Here is a 21,376-nt window from a genome sequence, read left to right on the forward strand (position 1 = left end):
CCATGAGTCCTTATCTTAAAGGTTCCATGGATTGCATTGGTGACCTCAAGTACTTGATGAAATTGTATGGGAAGGTAGTAAAGGAAATACCAAAAAAGCTCCCAAACATGTGTTGTCACCAGAGAATAAGTACTTCACTGCTCTGCAGTTTGTGGGTCAAGCTTAGCCCATTTGGTCCTTGGTCAGCTGGTTGACTGATTTTGCTTCCTTTTGGAGGGCTTTGGGTATTTTGGTTATGTTTTGGGGTTTTTTTTGGTTTTGGGGTTTGTGGGGGGTTTTGGGGTTGGGGTTTTTTTGACAAAAAGAAAACATGCAGGTTAGATACAATAACAGAGTACCACTGGAGGACTTCCTACCATACAGTAGATCTTAAACCTTTTTTGTAGTCTTAGTTTTCTAATAGTCTCCAGTAAATGGCATCAGAAATAATTGCAACCGTTTTGTTCTAGCCCTCCTCCAGAGACGCTATTAGGAGTAAACCAGATCAGATGGCAAATGCAATCAAAATGGAACAGTACTGAATGCTTACTTCACTCCTAAATGATTATTTTGACATCTTACAGGAAAACTTCTGTCAGACACAGCTTTGATAAACCTGAGGTTTTGTTTCTTACAGATGTATGAAGTCAATGCCTATTTTTATTATAACTTCCACTAGTAACTATGTAATTTCAGTATTTAGGCATTTGCATTTTTCCAACTCTATATAATTAGCAAGACAAAAGCCTCTTTTTTTTGCCTATCCAGATATTTTGACTTCATTCTGTTGTGGAGGTGGAGCAGCACCTGGGAGTTACATGTGGGAGGGCAGAATGAACTCTGAGTTTTTGACCAACAGCTCTGAGAAACTGCTAACTGTTTTGTGGCAGGCTTCAATGTGTATCAGCTAAATTAAAGAATTTTTATTCAAAGAAACATTTATAACAATTGGTCAGTCTGCAGGGCAAACAAGGCCCCCTGAACAAGTAGCTGGCAGGAGTTCAAAACAGGAGGAAAGTAATTATTTGTCTAGTGGATTATATGCAATCTCTTTCTAGGCAGAGATCTGAATTGAACAATTATAAGTTAAATACTCATAGAAAGCATCTTTCAGGAAATCTTAGAACTGTTTGATGTAGTGTAAATTGAGTCAGAAGTCTAAGCTAAACAAAAATACAGAGTACAGAAATTTGAGACTTCATTTAATTGCAGTTTAGCAGTCAGCTTTGTAAAATGTTATCTTTAACTTCCTTTGCAGTGTTCTTAGATAAAATACTTAATTTTAACTGAAAGTATATGTGAGGGGTATAAGTAACATACATTTAAAGGTCTACAAATGGGGAATTTCAATATTTTACTGTATTTTTTAGGGACTGTGAGACCTGTAAAGACACACTGCTGCTGTTCTTAGTGTTATCATAGGTAAATTATGGCTTGTGCACCACTCCTTTAATTTGCAATCATTTCTAATAGAGCTTTCTATAAGAATAGCAATTCATCTATTCACAGTAAACTGGAGGATTAACACTTACTCGAATCCATCAAAAGCACTGATATGTGCCAGAAACTGCAGCAAAAAATTAGTATTAAACAGAAAATTAATTCTGTGCCTCCTGCACATGATAATAATGGGAATACCTTTCTAAGAGCAAAATAATATTACTGTTCTAATATGACTGGATAAAAGTTCTCTAAATTGCTACTATTAAGTAGCTAAAATATCTATAGTTATTGAAAATTCTAACATTTATCATATTATAAATTTAATTAGATACATACTTTTAGGTTACAAAGTTATAATTATAAATTGTATACCTTCACTACTCAGGCACAGAAACAGACTTTGGTTTCAAAATCAAAAAGAAGCCATTCACAATTTATAATGGAACAGTTCTTACTGTAACTAAAGCACTAATGGGATACATATCAATCAACAGGTAAATCATTATATAATTTCTTCAATTTTCTGCTCAGAGCATTTCTGAAATCATATTTGACAAATACCAGCTTTAATTTTACTTAAATTCCCTTTAGAAATAGCTGTCATTTGTATCACTTTTAAGAGCTTAAGATTTTCCTTTAAAGAAAAGTTCTCACATTAGGAAAAAGTAAAAATAGGCAACATTACAAGCAAAATCTACTTGAACTGTATATCCATTTGTTCCTAATGTAGCTAGCAGCAAGTAACAATTTCCGTCTCACCATTTTTTATTGTAGTTATCCACCTGTAATTTTAGCTCTTCTCCTCTCTTCGATTGTTCAGTACTCACAAATTTATAAACCTTTGTATCACAAAATGTTAAGTTTTGATAATGATAATCTCTTCAGTTAACCTTTACTGAACTCTCATAGTTTAGGCAAATTGAGCATACAAAAACGACAACAAGCAAACACAAACACCAAATAAAGTATAAAATAAAATGTGAATGAGGAACTTAAAGGAAAGACTTCTTTGTCATATACGGTTCTGGAAACTGTTCTATAGTTCTTCCACCTGTATCCACGGATCTGGTGAAGGAATGACTAAGTGAGGCTCCCTAACTAAAGTTACCCATTCTGGTCCCTTTTAGACCTAACAGGCTGGTAATGTGGATTCCATTTCATGCTTTAAAAGCATTCTCTCTTCTGATAATTCAGCAAGTGTAGAAGAAGCCATTTCTCTTCTTTCCCTGAGATCAAGTCAAGTTTCCCCAAATCAGTGATTAGGGCCCCTTTTTACCTCTACAAAATGTGTACACATGCAATGATAGGCATTTGTCACTGTAGCATTGCAGGATCAATAAACTGGGTCTACAAGTCAGTCCCTTTTAGTGTCTAAAAGTTTAGACTCTCCTTTCTGCAGAAATTGGGGTCTATTATGTTGGATGTGGAGGAAAAGAAAGGGAAGAAGGTAAGGAAAGAAGCTTATGGTTTTCCTCAGATCCCTTTTGTCATCCAAGTTAATACAGATTAGTTTTAGGACAGCAATGGCAAACAACACATATTCTCTTTTTAAATCAGTAACAGTTACATAAAATAGCCTACTCTAACTGCATATGAACTCCAAACCCCCAAACTCTTGGGACCTTGGATTTTAACTTTTTCCATTCACAGATTTTCTGGCCTCTTAGAGACAACTCTAGCAAATATGTATACCTATGAAAAGCAAGTTATTTTCTCACTAAATGGAACTCACCGCTAATAGTAGGTTCAATAGTGGTGTGGATACAAGAAGCTACTTGCAAAGAAAATGCCTACTTGCAAAATAAGGCGGGGGGGGGAGGGGTGTGGGGTGGGGCGCGGTGGGCCTGACTGTTCTGTGGGTGACATTGGGTGAAGTGGCAGACAGCAATGTATACCATAAACAGACAGCACACCATTACACAGAATAGTGAAGAACATAGAGTTAAGTCAAGTCTACTTGCAGATTAAGGAGAATACCAATCACTGCAAGGACAGTGAGCACAGAGCTGTGCTTTAAATCTGGTTCTCTAGGTTCTGAGTCAAAACTCTTTAAAGAAGCTCTATCTCTTTCAGAGCTCACTACCATGCTCTATCAGCATCTGAAGATACTCTCCTAGGCAGCAAATCTTCTCATCCTGTTGACACGAGAATACATTTAAGTGGAGATTTAGTTAACGTCTAATGTAAGATTCCATTTGATAGCGAATGAAAGGCTAAGGGAGAAAAAGTGCAATCAGTGGCATTAAACAGTCTGAGAAGGAGCCTTGGCCAGGCTGTGACAAGATGTCTTCTTAAGTGGAAAGTACACAACACTTCCCTTCAGTCATGCAGCTGTAATTCCAGCAGTGGCTTGAATGGCTTTTGTTTTTACTCTTCTGCATAACAAAGAATTATAAAAGCCACACTATTATACAAGCTATTTAGCTGTCACTTGTTATTTGCTTTTGCTTTCTCCCTGAAGTACAAAACATCAGAAGCTCACAGTCTGCATACTGAAAATGTCTTAATTGAAAGACAAGAAGCTCCAGTCAAGATAGAAATGTACATGACTCATTTTCACAAGTCCTGTTTCAGTGAGCTTGTGTTTTATACGCTCAGGCATGAATAAACTCAGCACCAATGCTAAGCATCAAGTTATTAATTTCAAATCAATCTCTTCTCTGAAATATAATCTCCTTGATCGCAGCACTGCTGCAATTGCAATGTAAAGAAAAGAGTGTCTGATTTTTACTTGACACGCAGAAGGCAGGGCTTGGCTATAGGGCCACATGGATCTGATGAAAGTTTTCACTTTATTCAAAACATCCAAGCCTTTATTGCAGTACTTAGGGAGAGCATTAGGATAGCAAGGTCTACGCAAGCCTGTAGAGTAGAAAACCCACAGAAAGGCCCCTTCATTCAAGTTTCCACAATACCCAGCTTTTCTTATTGGGCATTCAAATACAGATTTTCATTTATCCTTAAACGTATTTAACTCAACTATCTTATGGAACAGTCTGCATTTACAAAAATAATAATAGTAATAATTAAAAAAAAAACAACAACAAACACACCCCAAGACATATGAGGTTAAGTGTATATGGAATTCTGCAACCAAATCCATAATTAAATGTTCATTGTGTGAAAAGCTGTAATGCTAACAGAAAATAAAAATTCATTTTAAGTAGGGACCTACTGTGCAGCTTTTAAACACTACCCAAATAGTCATCTAAATGAAATCCAATGTTCTCTGAGAAATAATGATGTGCTTGCAAGAAGATAATCGGCACTCTCCACTGGCAAAATACAGTAAAACTGTGTTGAAGTCGCATGTAGACATTGGTGAAAACTCTGTAGGGCTGTGGACTCTATCAGCAAGAACAGATTCAGCTTCATAATTCACACCATGTTTTGACTTCATAGATGTACTAAATAATAGATATACCAATATATACTACTTTAAAAACTCAGTAATTCGGCTCCAGACATACTCAGTTTCATTAATAGTCCCCCTCCCTAAGATTAAACAATTCTCCTGACTGACAATTTATAAGAGAATTCTTCCAGAGGCAGATTATCTATGGCAGTCCCACTTACCTATCCCTCTCCCTTACCACATAAAAAGATACTTATTTTATATCTGTGCATCAGCAAAATTAATCTTTTTCCTTAATGACTGATGCTTATACTACAAACTGAGCACAGAGATCAGCTCTGAAAAAGTCAGCTCTCTGAAATTTCCCCATACAATATTCATATTGACTAGTCAGTGATTTCCAATTGACTAACGAATAATTAAAATGAAAGCATCAGGAAGTCTGAAAAATAGTCAGCTGAGCATGTATCTAATAATATTTTCTGTCTCTCAAATACAAGTATTTTAGCACTATCTTGTCCTGCAGTCACAACCGTCATGAGGTTGGCACCAACCTGTGAAAGATGCATGGTTTTCAAACGCTTAAGCTCCATTTGATTTTGAAACAACACAAACTCCAACTATTGTTTTAACTGCTGGTTCTTAAAGTTTCCTGGAGCTGTTGTATGTAGTATAACTAATGTTTAATTATTTACATTAGTTTGTTTAGTGGTTCCCATTCCAGAAGCAGCTGAAAGGAAATGTTTCAACCCAAGAGCCTAGCAGTAACATAGAACTTACAGAACAAACAAAAGCAGCAGCTTAGACCGTACATAAATTGAAGTTTGCACAAACTGGTGGAGGTCTCTAGTAGCAGAAACTCAGAGGCAAGATGTGTGGCATCAGGAAATGATCAAAATATTTGCTCTGCTACATGCACTTCAGGGTTTATAGGGGTAAAATCGTTCCCAAAGTGCATAATCTTAAACAGAGTGACGATAGGATTCAGAGCAAATATTCAAAAGCATATCACAGAGAAGTGAGAGAAGGAAGAATTCCTGGCCACAACTGAAAAGTGACTTTCCAATGAAACAAAGCAACTTTCTGTTGAAAGAAAGCAGATGGTGGAAACTCCCTTTCCCACAGCCAGCTTGAATCTCTACCCAACACATAGGGGAAACAGGCAGCGCCATAGCCAAATACATCTAATCCTCTTAGTGCTAAGTAACCAGTTTTCCTTCAACAGCTGAGGCACTATATAGCATCTGTGGAACACCTTTAGAAATCCAGTATTTCGAATCTTTCCAGCAAAAGTAATAGTGCCATTTCCTTGCTTCTAAAGCAACAAATGTAACATGCATTTATTTGCAACATCTGACATCAGCTTTCGGAGCAAAAACCAGACAAATAGTTAAAAGGAGGCATTGAAGTTTAGGCGTTTTAGAACATGCTAGTTTGATGGAGTTTGTCTCTGACGGGTTGCAGGCATTTATTTACTGATCATTTGCACCAAAAGTCTACACTGAAAATTGCATTTGAGAGGAGTGAATTAGACACAGCAGGTGCATGGTGGCCCCTTCAAACAGTCCTTCAATCAGTTTTTAGCATTATTGAGCACCAAAATAAATGACAACAAAAGAGACACATCGCATCCTTCTAAAGGTTTAGCACCTTTTAATATAGACTTTACCTACACTCCAAAGGCAAAGTATTGACACCTCCTGCGGAACTGCAATAATACACTTACCTATATATACACTGACAGGAATGATGAAACAGCTGCAGCAATGCTGGTTATGAAGATAACATTTACAAAATCATATCAGAGCTATAGAAGTGTTAACCTGAAAGGACTTACCTGCATTTCAATTTGGATAACAACTCTCACTAGCTATATACCTTTCAAGTGAGGTGATTGAACCTTATACAAAGTCTGACATTAATCTAAGTATCATCATACATATATGAGAGCGATGTACTGTATTATGAGAGCAAATACTATTCACAGCTTAGAGATAACTCTGCCATTTGCTAATTAGTCATTTTAACAAACAGATGAAAACGATCTTTCCCAGGGAAAGAACAAAAGCCAAGGAGAGAAGCTACTCACATTCCTTTGAGCCGTTGCCACATTTTCTCTGTGTGTCCTCCTATTTGATACTTTATAGAGGTGTTTTCCAGTTCCCGAGTTGTTTCCGTTGCTCGAGCCCCCATCGTTATTGTCCTACAGCAACACAGTCACAGTCAGGCTCAGCAGCGAGTAACAGCATTCTTCAGTCCACTACAAATGTCAGAAGATCCACGCATATTAGACAGTAGCTGCTGTCATATCAAAACACATCAGAATTACAACAGCTGAGGGATGATCTTGCCTGAATCGCTATTCACTTTGATAGACAAATCCACACTTGCCCCCCCCCCTCCCCAGCACAGAGCAAGTACACACAGCTCCTCTGACCTCACGAATCTAATCCATAGGGGTGAGCCAGCTACTATACTACTGACTGCTCAAGCTCATTTCTTATGCACTTTTCCTGCTGTAGGAATATGCACAGAAGCACAAAAGATTCCTTAAAATGGACTATAACTCATTGCCATGCAGCATAAATGTGAATGGCTTTAACAATCCAGAAGGAAAGAAAGGCTGGTTTCTGCTCTGCAGGTTGGAGAAACAGGCTGCAATGGGAAAGCAGATGGTAGAAGCCAGTATCAGCCACATCACCCTACAAAAAGGGTGCATGTTCAGATGCCAGAGCTTTCCTCTTTTTAGTTGATCCTGTATTGATTTTTAATGAATAAATATCTACGAGCCTCTCAAAAATACGACTGTACAAATGCTAAGTCGGTAGTGAAGACATGTATAAATCCCATCAGAAGAGAAATCAGAGCGCTCTACAGGTTGTTTTGAAGGAATACACTGTAATGATGACTATTCACCTTCTCCTAGCAACTCCACACAGTAGGTAACTGTCAATTTAACTGGTGGAAAATGAGCAGCTGCAAGACAGCCCGCTCAGCGAATCCTTTGGGACAACAGCACGTGTACATCAAAATCTGGTACTGTACTCTGTGTGTCTGCCAGCAAAAAACAACTACGTCCATGCAAACAGCAAAAGGGTTGAGGACTATGGTACACCAGCTGTGCAGCAGATTGCCAGCTCTGCCTTTCAAGTGCAAACTTAAGAAGCTAGTTGTACAGCCAAAGCTGGGTTTTGGAGATGATTTCCTTGCTGTTTGCTCAGCCACAGACTTGGGTTTGCAGAGCAGCTCCTGTACCCTGTAAACGGCACCTGTCTTGTTTGGTGAGTCAGTAACAATCTTCATCTCCGAAGCAGCAGCCAAACAATCAAATATACCACAGACTTATCTCAGCGATCATGTTTGCTTCAATCAGAGTAAAAGCTGTGCAAGGAGCCAGGCAAGAGGGGTGTGCCAAATAGGAGTAAATATGTCTGAGCTTTGCCAGCTACTGGTGTCACTGCCAGCTGGAAAAAAAGGGCTTTGGGTCCATGATGGAACAGTGAGGGTGAGTGTCCTCAGATGCTGACTGGAAGAAGCCTAAGAGTAAGAGATGCGTATCTCTATGTCTTTAACTAGGCAGCTTTATTTGTGTTAAATTTTACAAAGATGTGAGATGATGAGAGGTTCCCATCTGATGCAACTGCCAGAAATGGATAATATCGCTAAGTACTCAGGATCTTACTGAAAAATAAAGAGGCTCACTGCTTTGAAATAATCCTAACACTTCAGAATTTCCTAATTAATTTTCTTTCTCTAGCATACCTGTTACTTGCATTATAAATTTAAAATATAACTTACAAGAGTTATAAACCAGTTTGAGATACATCTTTTACATACTTATTTCAGGTGGATAATTAAATAGTAAATTTAATTTACTCCTACGCATTTAACACATAAATAATTATAAACTGGTATTAATTCACAGACTTTCGCAGAATTATTCCCAACTCAGACACATAAGCGTCAGTCCCATACAATTCACTAACAACATCTGAAAAACAGTCACTGGATGGGCAACATCTCTTACAATTTTCAAACAGCATCATAAGACAACAGTGAAAAAATACAAACAGCTGTTTCTTTCAAAAACTGCAAAGCATTTATTTGATTAAAGGCAGCAGTAGTATTTCTGAAACTTCACTCAGGAACCACTTAAAAACTTGCAAATTTCCCTCTCCTGTTATGCAGAGTCCCACTGAAGTTTGTAAGAAAGAGTACAAATATCCTTCCATGGAATAACTAATGAAAATGTCTCACACCAATCTAGGTTCTCCCCTGCCTTTTAACTGCCAGATATCTGAAGCAACACAAAGAAATTAAGTATTTATAGAAAATACATAAACCTCCAGGGACAGAGAGGAATTTTAAGGGCCTATTTTTTCCTCATAAGGCATTCATGTCTCCTGTTGTCCAATTTTACAATGAAAAAATAGCAATGTTTGTAAACTGTTCCCTCTCCCTCACAAGGAAATAAGCAGTTGAAAATACATTGCTTTGATTTACTGGAGAACAGTATTATGAGCAGGTAATATCCTTCCAGAAGGGAAGAAGAAACAAACTGCCCAAACAATATCATGGCAAATGGAGATACACCTGCTAACTTCACCAGAACTCCACGAAGGAAAATTGTAAAAACTTTGCTCCCTGCAGGACTACACCACTGCAACAATAGAAATTCCTACAATGAAAGCAGCTGGCATGGTTTAAGCAAAGGACAAACAAAGCAGCCTCCTCCCCAAAGGTTTATCCTGAGGATCAATATAGCAGACCACCAGAGATGACACTGAAAGATGAAAAAGTGATTCTGAAAATGAAAGAAACAGCAGGAAAAACATAAAAACGGGTAACTAAGGCATTAGAAAATCAAGGAATTAGCCAGAGCAAGTGTCCTATGTGTCTCTAAGGAGGGAGAAACAAACTCTTTAAAACAAACAACTTTTAGATGTGCTGTTATCTTGGAAACGTGAGCAAAGAAATCCTCACGGAGACATGGGGAAAGGAAGGACCTTTAGCTTCTATGAACGAAGCAGCCAAGCCTGCAGCCTTCCTCCTACTCAGAGGCTGAGAATGTAAGAGCCAAAGCAGTGCCAACATCCCTCTGGCTGCAAGAGGTGACGTGGGGCAGAGAGGACAGGAGCATGCTGCTGGAATACAGAACAACCGTATGTTACAGCCGACACATAACAATGAGGGGATCACGGGAGGAATTAACGGACAAACCAACTTGCTCAGACATCTGTGCCTCTGCAGTACAAACTGGTCTAAAGAAGTTCCAGAATACTAAACAATGAGCAGCTACTTAGGAAACCAAATCAACCAGAAAGGTAGCACCTGAAATGTTAAGTTATCTTAAAGAGTTTTTCTGTTTCCACTTCCTGTTCTTGTTCTGGTTTGGTTCTTGCCCTACCTAACCCAGTGTTTGTGCTGTAGTCCCATCAAGTTGCTGTTACAGTCTGTCTTTCTCCTATAAAAATATAATCTTTTTTGCCCCTTACCTACAGCTTTTTCTTTTTTTTTTTTTTTTTTAATTTCAGTTTAAAATTTCCATGCTAAAATGAACACTAAAGGAAAGCATCTATTAGTCAATATGGAGACATATTAAAATAGGAATAATTAACTTTTTCACTCTTACTTATGGAAAAATAAAACTATCCCAGTGCCACTTAATCCTCAGACAGGAAGCTACACTTAATGATTATGTATCCTAAGCTACTTTTCTTTCACCTAAAAATAGTTCACTTCAGTAGCAATATCAATGCAAAGAAATAATTTTAAAATACACCCAACAGTAAAGAAATCAGGTTGGCTTCTCAATGTTGAGTACTGAGACACCTTCACAGTTATGCCAAAATCACACAGTTACAATAAAACCAACTTACCTTAAAATTGGGGAAATCCTGCAGCTAGGCCGGTTAGACATTAACTATAGAAATAGGAAAGTCATCATGCAGGTTTTAATGAGGAAAATTAGAGTTTTATTTTAAATAAATCCTCTGCTCCTGAAGGGAAATTAAATGTGCTGCTTTGTTGGAAATTATCTTTAAAATATCTGTCTCATGACAAATGGAGAATAAGGAAGTATCAAGGGGCCTGCAGGGTGACTCGTCAGACTAACACTCATCCCTCCAAACCTGACAACACAAACTTCCCTGTGGTGGAACTGCAGGATAGCCATGAACCAATTAAGAAATTTGAAAACGGTTAAAAAAAAACCAACAGAACAAAACAAAACAAAACAAACAAACCCTCAGATGAGATAAATTTATTGTAAGTAGTGACAGCAGGTATTAGATCTCTGTGTTGAATGTCCTGGACCTGATCCAGCAAGCACTAATACACATTTAATTTTAAGCAGGTAAAACATTGCATGTATTTGCTGGGTAAGACAGAGTTCAACAACATTGTAAATAACTGAGTTAAATAACTGAAGAACTGCCTGCAAGTGGGCTTGAGTGGTACATGGTACTTTGTGAACAGAACCTAAGGTAGGACAGAGATCCCATCGCTCAGATTCTGCCCTTGCAGAAAAGGAACGGTTTACTAGACAGTTTTCTCCATGACTCCTCTTGCCCTCCCCATTGTCTGTTACATTTGCATTCATAAAGCAATGTGCAATCCTCTTCTTCACATGCAGAGTCCAGTCCACTTGCAATACCTAAACGTGTGAATTATTAATCAATAAGAAGCACAGCAGAAAAAAAAAGGAATATTTGGTCTTAAAGTTCATGGACTTTATTTAAACACATAGGTCTTCAGCAATCTGGCAATGGCAAAATATTGATGTTACAGTAATCTTGGATTTTCAGATTCTCCACAGAATATATTAATATAATTAGTAGAGTTACATAATTGAGGAATATGGTCTACACAGTGCATTGGCATTGACTCAATTAAGTCAGGAAAAGAATTGGGATTGATATGCTAACAGTGACTAGTTGATCTAAATAAGGAGACCAAACAAGGAAAATATTCCCTTTAATTTGTTTGTTTTAGTATTTTCTGCTACATCTAATTTACGCTATTTGGGGCATCTTCATATAATCATTAATCTATCTATATTCATTCACACGTCCTGCAAGTACCAAGTTTTAAGTATAGCAGGGAGAAAAAATATCTTCTATTTGTTTATGTGCATGGCATATCATATTGACAATGAACACTGAGTCAGATTTATCAAAGCTTTTAGGCAATTAAAAATTAAAACAAATGCCCATGAAACCTTGCAAGCAAATTAGCTGATGAACCTCAGGGCAGACAGACAACCAAACCTACTTATGACGTATTAAGACCTTGTCACATTTAATTGTTCATTATTGCCCCTTAATACAGGTCACCTGCTCCAAAAGTCTGTAATGACCGTGTGTGAGTGTTCACAGACCAGTTCAGTGCTAAGTAAAGTTGGGCTGATTAAAGCAAATGTCTAGGACCCCACTGCAATCAATAGAATTTAGATGTTCAGATGTCTTAGGTAGACACATTTATTTTTAAGTTTACTTTGAATATTATCTTTCATTCAACTTACTTTAAGGAATCATTCACTTACTTCAGCGAACCAAACAATCTGAAAAATTCTGGGAGATGGAGAAACAGCAAAAAACCTAACAATTGCAGCAATGTGGAATGCGTGATAGGCATGCTACATATAATCCGAACAAAAAGAACTGCAGAAGAAAATTTGCTGCTGCATCGTCAGTAGCAAGATAAAAGACAACTATTTTCTGAGCAGCTGGACTTGGAAGAAGGCCTTGGAAGCAGCGTTTGGAAAGTGTTGAAAACACAGACAGGCAGCCGTCAGTCAAGGGGAAATCAAGTGTTCAGCAGAAAGTGTGTTGCACTTCAGTGAATGAAATTAAGGGAGAGTTGTTCAAGGCAGCATCATAAAAGGATCATCTTAACCTGCTTTGTAAAATAGATGCTCAGTTGGCAGCTGCATGCCACATCTTTCTCCAGCTATGTGGAAACTGGTCAGCAGAAATTCACTGGTAATTTAAGATGAAAGAAAGAGAAATGTTTCATACACAAGAAACAAACTGGATGCTGAGTGAACTAAAAATTGAGAGTACAGAATAGTTCTGGGTTTTCTTTAGTCTTATATCCCATTAAAACTGACTCTGTTGTAACTTTTCAGTACTTGATTGTAACACTTCAGGAAGAAAATGAGAGGCTGTAGTTATCTTACTCAAAACATGACTATAGAGAACCACTGAAAACTGGATTAAAGTTTCTGAAAACACGAACTTTAGACGTTGCATGTAGTTTACACAGTGTCATGGGGCAATCTGCACAACCTAAGAAAATAGAAGTTACAGGTTTTTAAGGTTTGGTGGCTTTTAACTTTTTTTTTTATGGCAAATTGACAAACTGGTTTTGAAAAGCACCAGCTGAAGTTGAGAAGGAACATTCATGAAACAAACACTAACTTTTAGGAACTCCTAAGGAAGCAGTTTGGCTACAAAACTAATATGCTGATTTTTGCAAAGATAGGAAACCATTCTAGAACTGGCAGCAGTGTTAAAATAAGACAGATTGAAATTGCCACAGAGAATCACAATAATAACCGTATACTTCACAACAACTTTCAACGTCAAAAAGAGCAAGACTGCCCCCATAGTGTAAATAGTTGTAGAATAACTATAAATGTGCCAGGTTAATTGTGCTCCTTTTATCAGAGACCACTGCCTGTTTTATCACGTTCCATATGTTTTCAATCTCTTTTTCAGGAGTTTTTGTGGAGCTATTATAACTTTGATAATCATGCACAGAAAAGGTAAGAGAAAAGGTAACAGCAAGGTAAAAGTCATTGAACACAAAAGCTGTGATTGAAAAACTGTAACTGCCAAGTTACTGGCATGAGCATAGAACTTGAGAGAGAACACAGAACACAAGGCAAAAAGAATTAGAAGTCTGGATTCTGCGAAGCATTTGCGAGTTTATCGCACTGAACTACATCAGATGTATAGAAAATAACTCGTCCGTGGTGGCAGGATGTTTGTAGACAAAGACTACCTGGAGTAAAGTTGTTTCAGCTAATTATTACCTAAAGGAGGTTATTTCAAGCATTCATCCTGAGCTACTCAAAGTAAGCAGGAAAATCATTCCCTTTTGCTATACGTTACTTACACAAAGACCATAGCAACAAGAAAATGTTTCTTGATATTTATAAAAGACTAACACAGAACAGACACCAGCAGAGAAAAAAAGTATCTTTATCTCAAATTAAAGATGTAAATCAGGGAATCTACCCTTACCACAGCTGGTTTTACTGTAAACCAGATTTCCATTAGTAGTTGACCCCAAACAGGTGGAATCAATTCATTACACCCCACATAGCAGTCCCTTCCAAATCTGAACTTCAAATCTGAGCTTTCAGGACAGAAGGGCAAATGGACACCCCTTTGAGACACAAGACCTTCTGCATCGTAACCCCTAGCATCTCCGGTAAGCTTGGTGCAGTTCTAGATAATATTGCATGGAATACCTTGAAAGCAGATTAAATCAAACATTGTGTTCAAAAGTATCAAGGTCTTCATTCATGTATGCTTTTGGCTTAAAGAAAAATAAGATGATCATGACCAAGTTATAAAAATAATGAAGGAAAAATCTACCTAATAAAGGCAGCATATTGCATCTGTGAAATAGCCACTTAATCAAGAGAAGAAAACAATAAAAATAAAGATATAACCTGATTATTTTAATTTGTAAATGCCCTCAATGCACCATTACTTTCTTGGAGACACTACCTGCACCCACCCTAGCTCCTACTTAAGGGGAGGGGCAGGGAGAAGAAAATAAGAGAAATCTGATTGTCTATATTTTATTGAATGTGGAGACAGTCACAACTACTGTGTTGCTGTTCAAATTTATAGATTATATTCCAACAATCCAAACAGACTGCAAAATAAACCTGAGGGGTTTTTCAAGCCTATCTACTCACACTTTGGATGCCTGTATCAGTCCCATACTGTCATCTAAAATTTGCATTTGATAAAATCAGAAAAATTCAGAAGGTGTGTACAGAAAGCTAAACTTATCTAAATTGTAGCTAGAGGATTTGAGGTTTGGGTTATCAGAAACTGGCTTTCCTCTCAAAAAATAAGCAGTTAATAGCGAGCACCATACTACCTTCTTTCCTACTTTCCATGTTCTGGGGAAAAACAAACATCTGAAAGTAAAAGCATTCTTTTGGTTGTTGGGTTTTGTATGGGACCTTTCCTACCAGAAAGCCCCAATCCCACACCAAATCTCTTTCATTCTTAGAGAAAACTTGAGAAAAATGGCATTGAGTAGTGGTTGACTGGTAGGTAAAACAATAGGGAGAGCAGAAGATACGAATCAACAAACAAATAAATAGTTAACAGGAAAATTTGTATTTTCACTTTACAACATCCCTGATAAATACTTTAATTTATGTAAGTGTTAATGAGCAACAGAACTGAACTAGAACTCTCCGAGAAAGTAATTCTGCACCTATACATTACTAAGTGTGGAACGTGACATCATAGAACAATGGTGAAGACCAAAAATACAAATTATTTCCAAAAGGATTAGAAAAGATATTAACCACAAGTCCAATAATGGCAGTTAAACAAAACGGTTCACATGAAACCTCCGGCTCAGGATGCAAGCACATGCACGGTAGAAAAGTCCCTAACAAAGAGCCAAGAATACATTCCACACATGCTTCAGCTTGGCTTGGATAATTTGCTATATAGTGCAAAACCTACAGAAGACAGGTAAGCAAGCTGGGGGGTGGGGGGATAAAAAAGTAAATCAGTAAATGCAAGCTTAATTTTCACAGCTTCTAATTTAAAAAAAAAATCAAACCATTCAAAATTAATATTATCCAGAAGTCAGTATGAAAGAGAAGACAATTGTTTTGATGTGTCGGCATATACACAATGTTATGTGATTCAGAATTAGTCTATTCAGAACCTCTACACTTCAGGGAATTGCTACATAACTTGAAAATTAAGTGCAGTTGAAATTAGAAGGGCCTTCTCTTAACATATTCTGCATTTTAACTCCAATCCCAGCAAGACAGATTCCAGCTTTTGGCTTTTAAACATCTTAAAAGATGAGTGGAATATTAATCTGATGGTAAAAACCAGCAGCACATTTAAAAGTTAGTTCAACAGTCTAGCATGCAAAAAGACTAACAACAAGAACAAAACTCTGCTGCCAGTCAGATGTTCAGTATCACTTAAATGTGTTTAACATCATCGGAACATGCAAGTTCAACCAAAGTGTAAAGGTAAGGTTTAGGTAAGTTTTAAAGTTGCATTGACAAAATATCTCTGTCAAGTTTTTCATATCAACTCATGATTTGGTATAAAAGTCTAAGCATACATTTTCCAAACAAAAATTATAAGAGAGAAAGATGTAAATTCATCAAAAAGCAACTAAAATGAGGAGTTTTCAAATAAAATGTTTCCTTCTTAAATATTAGACTGCTTAGAATGACAGGTTCTAAAAGCATAATTTAATTATCTACCTTATTAATTCATACTTTATAGGCCCTTGAATTGAATAAGCAATTGAATGTTAACCATACATTGTAAGACTGATTGTTAGTGGAGGCCAGCAAAACTACTCACATTTACAGGTCAAAACCTGAGGCCAGAGGAGCAACTGAAATATTGTTAATTGCAAATGTATTACTGACAGAGCAGTACATTAGCAATAAGTTTACATCTTTTGTCAGGAATATGACCAAAAGAGCTTTTCCTACCTTAAGAATAGCTAACTCATCCACCACTGACTGTTTTCATTAAAATGTTTTGTTTGGGGTTTTTTTTGTGGTTTTTTTTTTTTTTCTTCCCCACCTGACATTATTGTAAGTCCACTGATAGGACTCCTGGTTAGAGAGGGAACTGAAAAATAACATTACTCCATCTTATTCACTCTGTACAGTTACACTGATGACTAAACTTTGATATGGCTAGTGAAGTTGCACTAGCAATAGATTTACAAAAAAGTGTAAAGAAAAAGTGAGCCTTATGCAGCTCATCAGAATCCTTGTTTGGGCTATCATATTTTTCTTCTGTTTGTTTGTCTGTTTACCATTATAATACTTCCTGTCTGTGTTAATCTCCATCAAGGTAATTTCTGACCACGTTTAGCATGTGTAAATTGTTGTAAACATCCTATCAATAGCAAAAAAAGTCTGAGATTAATTCAGACAGAGCTTATGTCAAGCTCTGGGAGATGGAGGAGTGAACTCTAGTGTGTTAAAAAATGTAAAAATATTTAATAAAACAGTGAGGTGGTTTCCCTTGAAACAGAACACAGACTGAGCATAAACCAAGCATGGATTTATCAGTGTATAGATGTGAAAAGAGATGAAGAATTTCTGCTTGATTTGACACAGCTACCTTACTAGATCAGGGCTCTCCCTGCTCAGTAAGTCAACAAGGTAACCATGCTGAAAAAAAAAAAAAAAAAAAAAAATTCAGAATACAAATAAGTAAACACAAAATATAGGAAGTGCTTAGGAGATTCCAGGTAAACTCTTCTGTCTAGTGTTAGGAATTGAACTTTAATAGTTTAGGCAAATAAGAGTGAGTCCAGAGGCGGTGACCAACAATAAAAAAATAGCATAAATATAGATAAATATAAATAAAGTTATCAAAGAAAGGTGTCACGAATTGAGGCTGGGCCAGCCACTAACAAATGACAGATGATCTCTATTGACCCCTCTCCCCTCCCAAAAGGGAAAAGGAGAGAGAACAAGGGATAGAGGCTTTACCGTTTGGAAAAGAAAACTAAAACAGCTTGAATGAAACAATAACAATAAAAGAAAATACAATAAGAAGAAAATAATGAAATATATATATACAAATAGATACTAACCCAATACCAAACCAAACTCCCCCCACCCTGATGACAGTATGTCACCACCACACTGCAGGGCTGCCACTGGAGCAGACTGGACATGGCAGCAGATGGAACCAGATGCAGGAGCTGGACTCAGGCACTGGATTCAGGGATGCCTGGATCGGGATCAACGACAGAAGAACAGTCAGAGTCCTCCTCAGATGTCAGCCATTGAAAAGAGAGATTGATCCTCACGATCCCTCAGTTTTATACTGAATATGACATCTATGGGATGGAATACTCTGTTGGTCAGGTTTGGGTCACCTGTCCGGTTCGCTCCTCCCTGCAGGTGTGACCTTTTTCATGCTTGCAACCCTTTTCACTCCCAGCACCCCAACATGGAGTACAAGAATTAGAAGTGACCTTGGTCGCTGCGAGAACAAGTGTAAGCAAGGGCCTCTCTGCATATCATTCTGCGGTACTAACTATAAACATCAGGCCTTATCACTGCTAGAAGCAGTCACTGTCTGGAAATACGTGCTGCTGTTCCAGAAAGTGCCATTAGTTAGAAGAGACTTAACTGAAAAGTTAAGGCACTAAAACAGAATTAGTTCTGGTTTAGCCCAAACCAGGACAAAAGGATACAGTAAATTTATTTACTAGGCTATAAAATAAGAGAGTTTGATTAGATATGATGCTGCTTTAATATATATATTGGATGCCAATACTAAAAAAAGAAAAATCAGTGGTTGTCAATATATAGTTAGGGTAGCAGAAGAAGTAATCTGTTTCATTTGTAACAAACAAAGTTTAGGCTAGAAATTAAGAAACATTCTCATAATTATAATAGTTAAACACTAGAGCTGGATACCCAGGGTGATAATGGAATCTTTTTCACTGAAGCTTAAGAACAAGACAGACAAAAATCTATCAGAAATATAGATAGTCCCTTGCATCTTTTCTACTTCCATTTTTTAAATTTTGATTTTGAAAACAGGCGTTTTAATTAGCTTGGGTTGAGATATTCAAATATACCCTATGAAAAAGAAGATAGTAGCAAGTCCCACAGAGAAGCAATGGGATAGCACATTATAAGCACAAGAACACTCAGCTACTCACAGGAGAATTCTCATGATTGGTAATATCTAGATTTCATTTTCAGTAATAAATTACAGTCATTTTCTTATAAAGAGAGAAAGTGTTCTTCAAAATATCCATGCTATCAATGCAACCTTCTAGAAACACTTTAGCAACAAATATCAGTCTGTACTTCACTCAAAATTAAAATATTTCTGACTCTTCAGAAAGTATCTACAGAAAGGAATGAATATATGTGCATGTTCAATGATCTAAAAGGTGCTTTGTTTCATCCAGTCAGGTCCATTGCTGAATATAAATTAGCACACTAGTTTGACCAATTCCACATTACGTTCAAGAGCAATGGTATAATTGAAGTATGTCTTTACAAAACACTATTTCTTTTTATTTTACAGATTAGCATAATAGATGATAGTAAGAATGAACCAAAGTTGTTTCTGAATTGTTCTAGTGGTTAATTACTCTTTAGTAAAATAAAACTTGCCCCTCATTTCCAACTCGTTTAGCTCCAGCTTCCAGTAATTGCGATCTTTTTCCATTTTCATCTCTTGCGTTATAAACCCTTTCTGCAGTACTTTGCTTCCTCTTGTCCTATAGATCATACTCCAGCCGCCACATAATCTTGTTGATAAACCAAAGGAATCAGAGTGCTTAAATCTCCAACAGGAACATACATTTGTTTCGATCTTGTAAAAGAGTGACAATTTTCAGTCTTCACTAAAATAGCTTCATTGTGAACTCAGCCTGAGTGTCCCAGCTGAGCTCTCAAATAGTTCTGCTTTCTGTGCTTCCACAGCTGTTTTCTGTGAAATAACTTAATTTATCATCAGAAAGATTAAGTTCATGTAATTTATTTTTTTTAGTAACTAATAGTTAGCAAAAGTATCATATGTTTGATAGCTTCCAATCCTGATGGGTTCAATCAATCAGATTATTTCCATGACTTTTAATAAAATATGAGTAAAAAATAGACAATAAGTCTTTCCTATTTCAGGCTACAAAATGGCCTGGGTGAATGTGTAAGAAGAAAAAAACAAACAGTAAAACAGGATGGAAGACTAGTGATTGCTTGTTAGTTCAGAACTATTTTAAGCAACTTGATACTGTTAACGACTCATAACTACATACCTTCCTCATGAATTTGAAGAAAAGCCACCATTTGAAAAAAACAAAAAACCAAAAAACCAAAACCAACCCCACAAAACACCCAAACAACCACCCCAAAATTGCAACTAGTTTAAAACTTTTCTGTTACCCAAATGTAATTTAATGTACTTTGATTGTTTATAAAAGTGGTCCAAGTAATTTAGAACACATATTATCTCAGTGAACTTAATGACATTAGCTTGTATTTATACATGCAAAAAGCAGTTCACTTACCCTTCGTAAAAGCAAAACTTTGGTGAGTCCATACATATTTTAATGAATCGGTAAACTAAGGTTTTCTTCTTTGGGCTTTTGCTTGAGAAAGTGGCAATATAACTCCGACAGTTCCATTGTTTCAATAAGGACCAATTCAGCTCTCACTGAGGTCTTCTGGCCTAGAAAACTTTTCTTTGTGAGGCTGTTGTGCCTATCACTATTGATACAAAAACTGCAAAAGAGAGGCCATACAATGACACAATCCTTTGCACTGGATGATCCTTTACAAATGGGTTTTAGGGTAGTAAGTCCCTTAGGGCTGCTGCACTATGAAGGATCTGGCCTCTATGTCACAGAGCAGCAATTTTACACAACCAGAAATACCTCCTGTGATCCTATTTTTAAGTAAAGGTACTAAATTTTGACAGATAAACCAGAAAGACTGTGCTCCAGTCATTAATCTTGACTTTTTAACACCAGAATGATTTGAGCTTAACTAAAATTCTTGCAAACATTTACAATTTTAAACTGAAGCACCTGCCAGAATATTAGCGAGATCACTAAAATTCTGGATACAGCCAGAATAATATCTTCCCTTCTGTTCATTAAAACAGCCTAGTTTCTGGAATACGAGGGCTATAAAGACCTTTGATTTGATTATTGCATGCCAATATCCTGCCTGCAAAACCAGCCAACATTACTTATCTAGAGAACAAATATGAAATTAGGTAAGCATAAAACAAGCCTTCTCCAGCAGCTTCCCAAACTAGGGACTTCTTGAGCCAGAGATTATATTTGATAGCATGTCCCATGGCCCCTGCTAGATTTATTTCACATGAATATTCCTAAAGCTTTCTTGAAAGACCTTATTCATTATTCTCCGCAACATCCTGAGGCAATTCATTCTAAACTTGAATAACTCAATACAGAAAAATATATTGTCATTTGTATGTCTTAAGTGTAGCACATGCTAATTGTATATAATCTCCCTAAATTCTTGCATTAGAGGAACATCAGATAATTATTTCCTATTCATATTCTCCACACCATTCACATGTAAGTGATATGGATTTAGAGTGGCATATCTCAAGTTTTATTCTCAGTTCTACTTCTAAGAATTACAAAATTTTCATGTGTCTTTTCAGAGTTGCTAAGCCCTGGGCTGACATTTTGAGCTAAGTATCAAAATTATATCAAAATCACCTTCTTAAGTAATAAAAATATTATGGAGGTCATTACTATGTATATATAGTTCAGGATTGGGTTGTTTGGGGTTTGGTTGTGGTTTTTTTTTTTTTTTACTTTTGTGTTGGTTTTTTTTTCTAA

At 36.8% G+C, this 21,376-nt stretch overlaps 1 protein-coding gene across 2 annotated transcripts in view; it reads right to left on the reverse strand.

Moving 5' to 3' along the window:
• PDE1A (phosphodiesterase 1A) overlaps window positions 1-6,970 on the reverse strand; it is a 152,940-nt gene extending 145,970 nt beyond the window's left edge. For both annotated transcript variants that reach the window (XM_086464958.1, XM_086464957.1), the window contains exon 1: window positions 6,867-6,970. In XM_086464958.1, the coding sequence (XP_086321084.1) occupies window positions 6,867-6,970 (104 nt within the window). The remainder of the gene's footprint in view (window positions 1-6,866) is intronic.
• Window positions 6,971-21,376: the final 14,406 nt, after the last annotated feature.

The sequence above is a fragment of the Leptosomus discolor genome, chromosome 5 (assembly GCF_034619465.1).
Source record: "Leptosomus discolor isolate bLepDis1 chromosome 5, bLepDis1.hap2, whole genome shotgun sequence".
Lineage (NCBI taxonomy): Eukaryota > Metazoa > Chordata > Aves > Leptosomiformes > Leptosomidae > Leptosomus > Leptosomus discolor.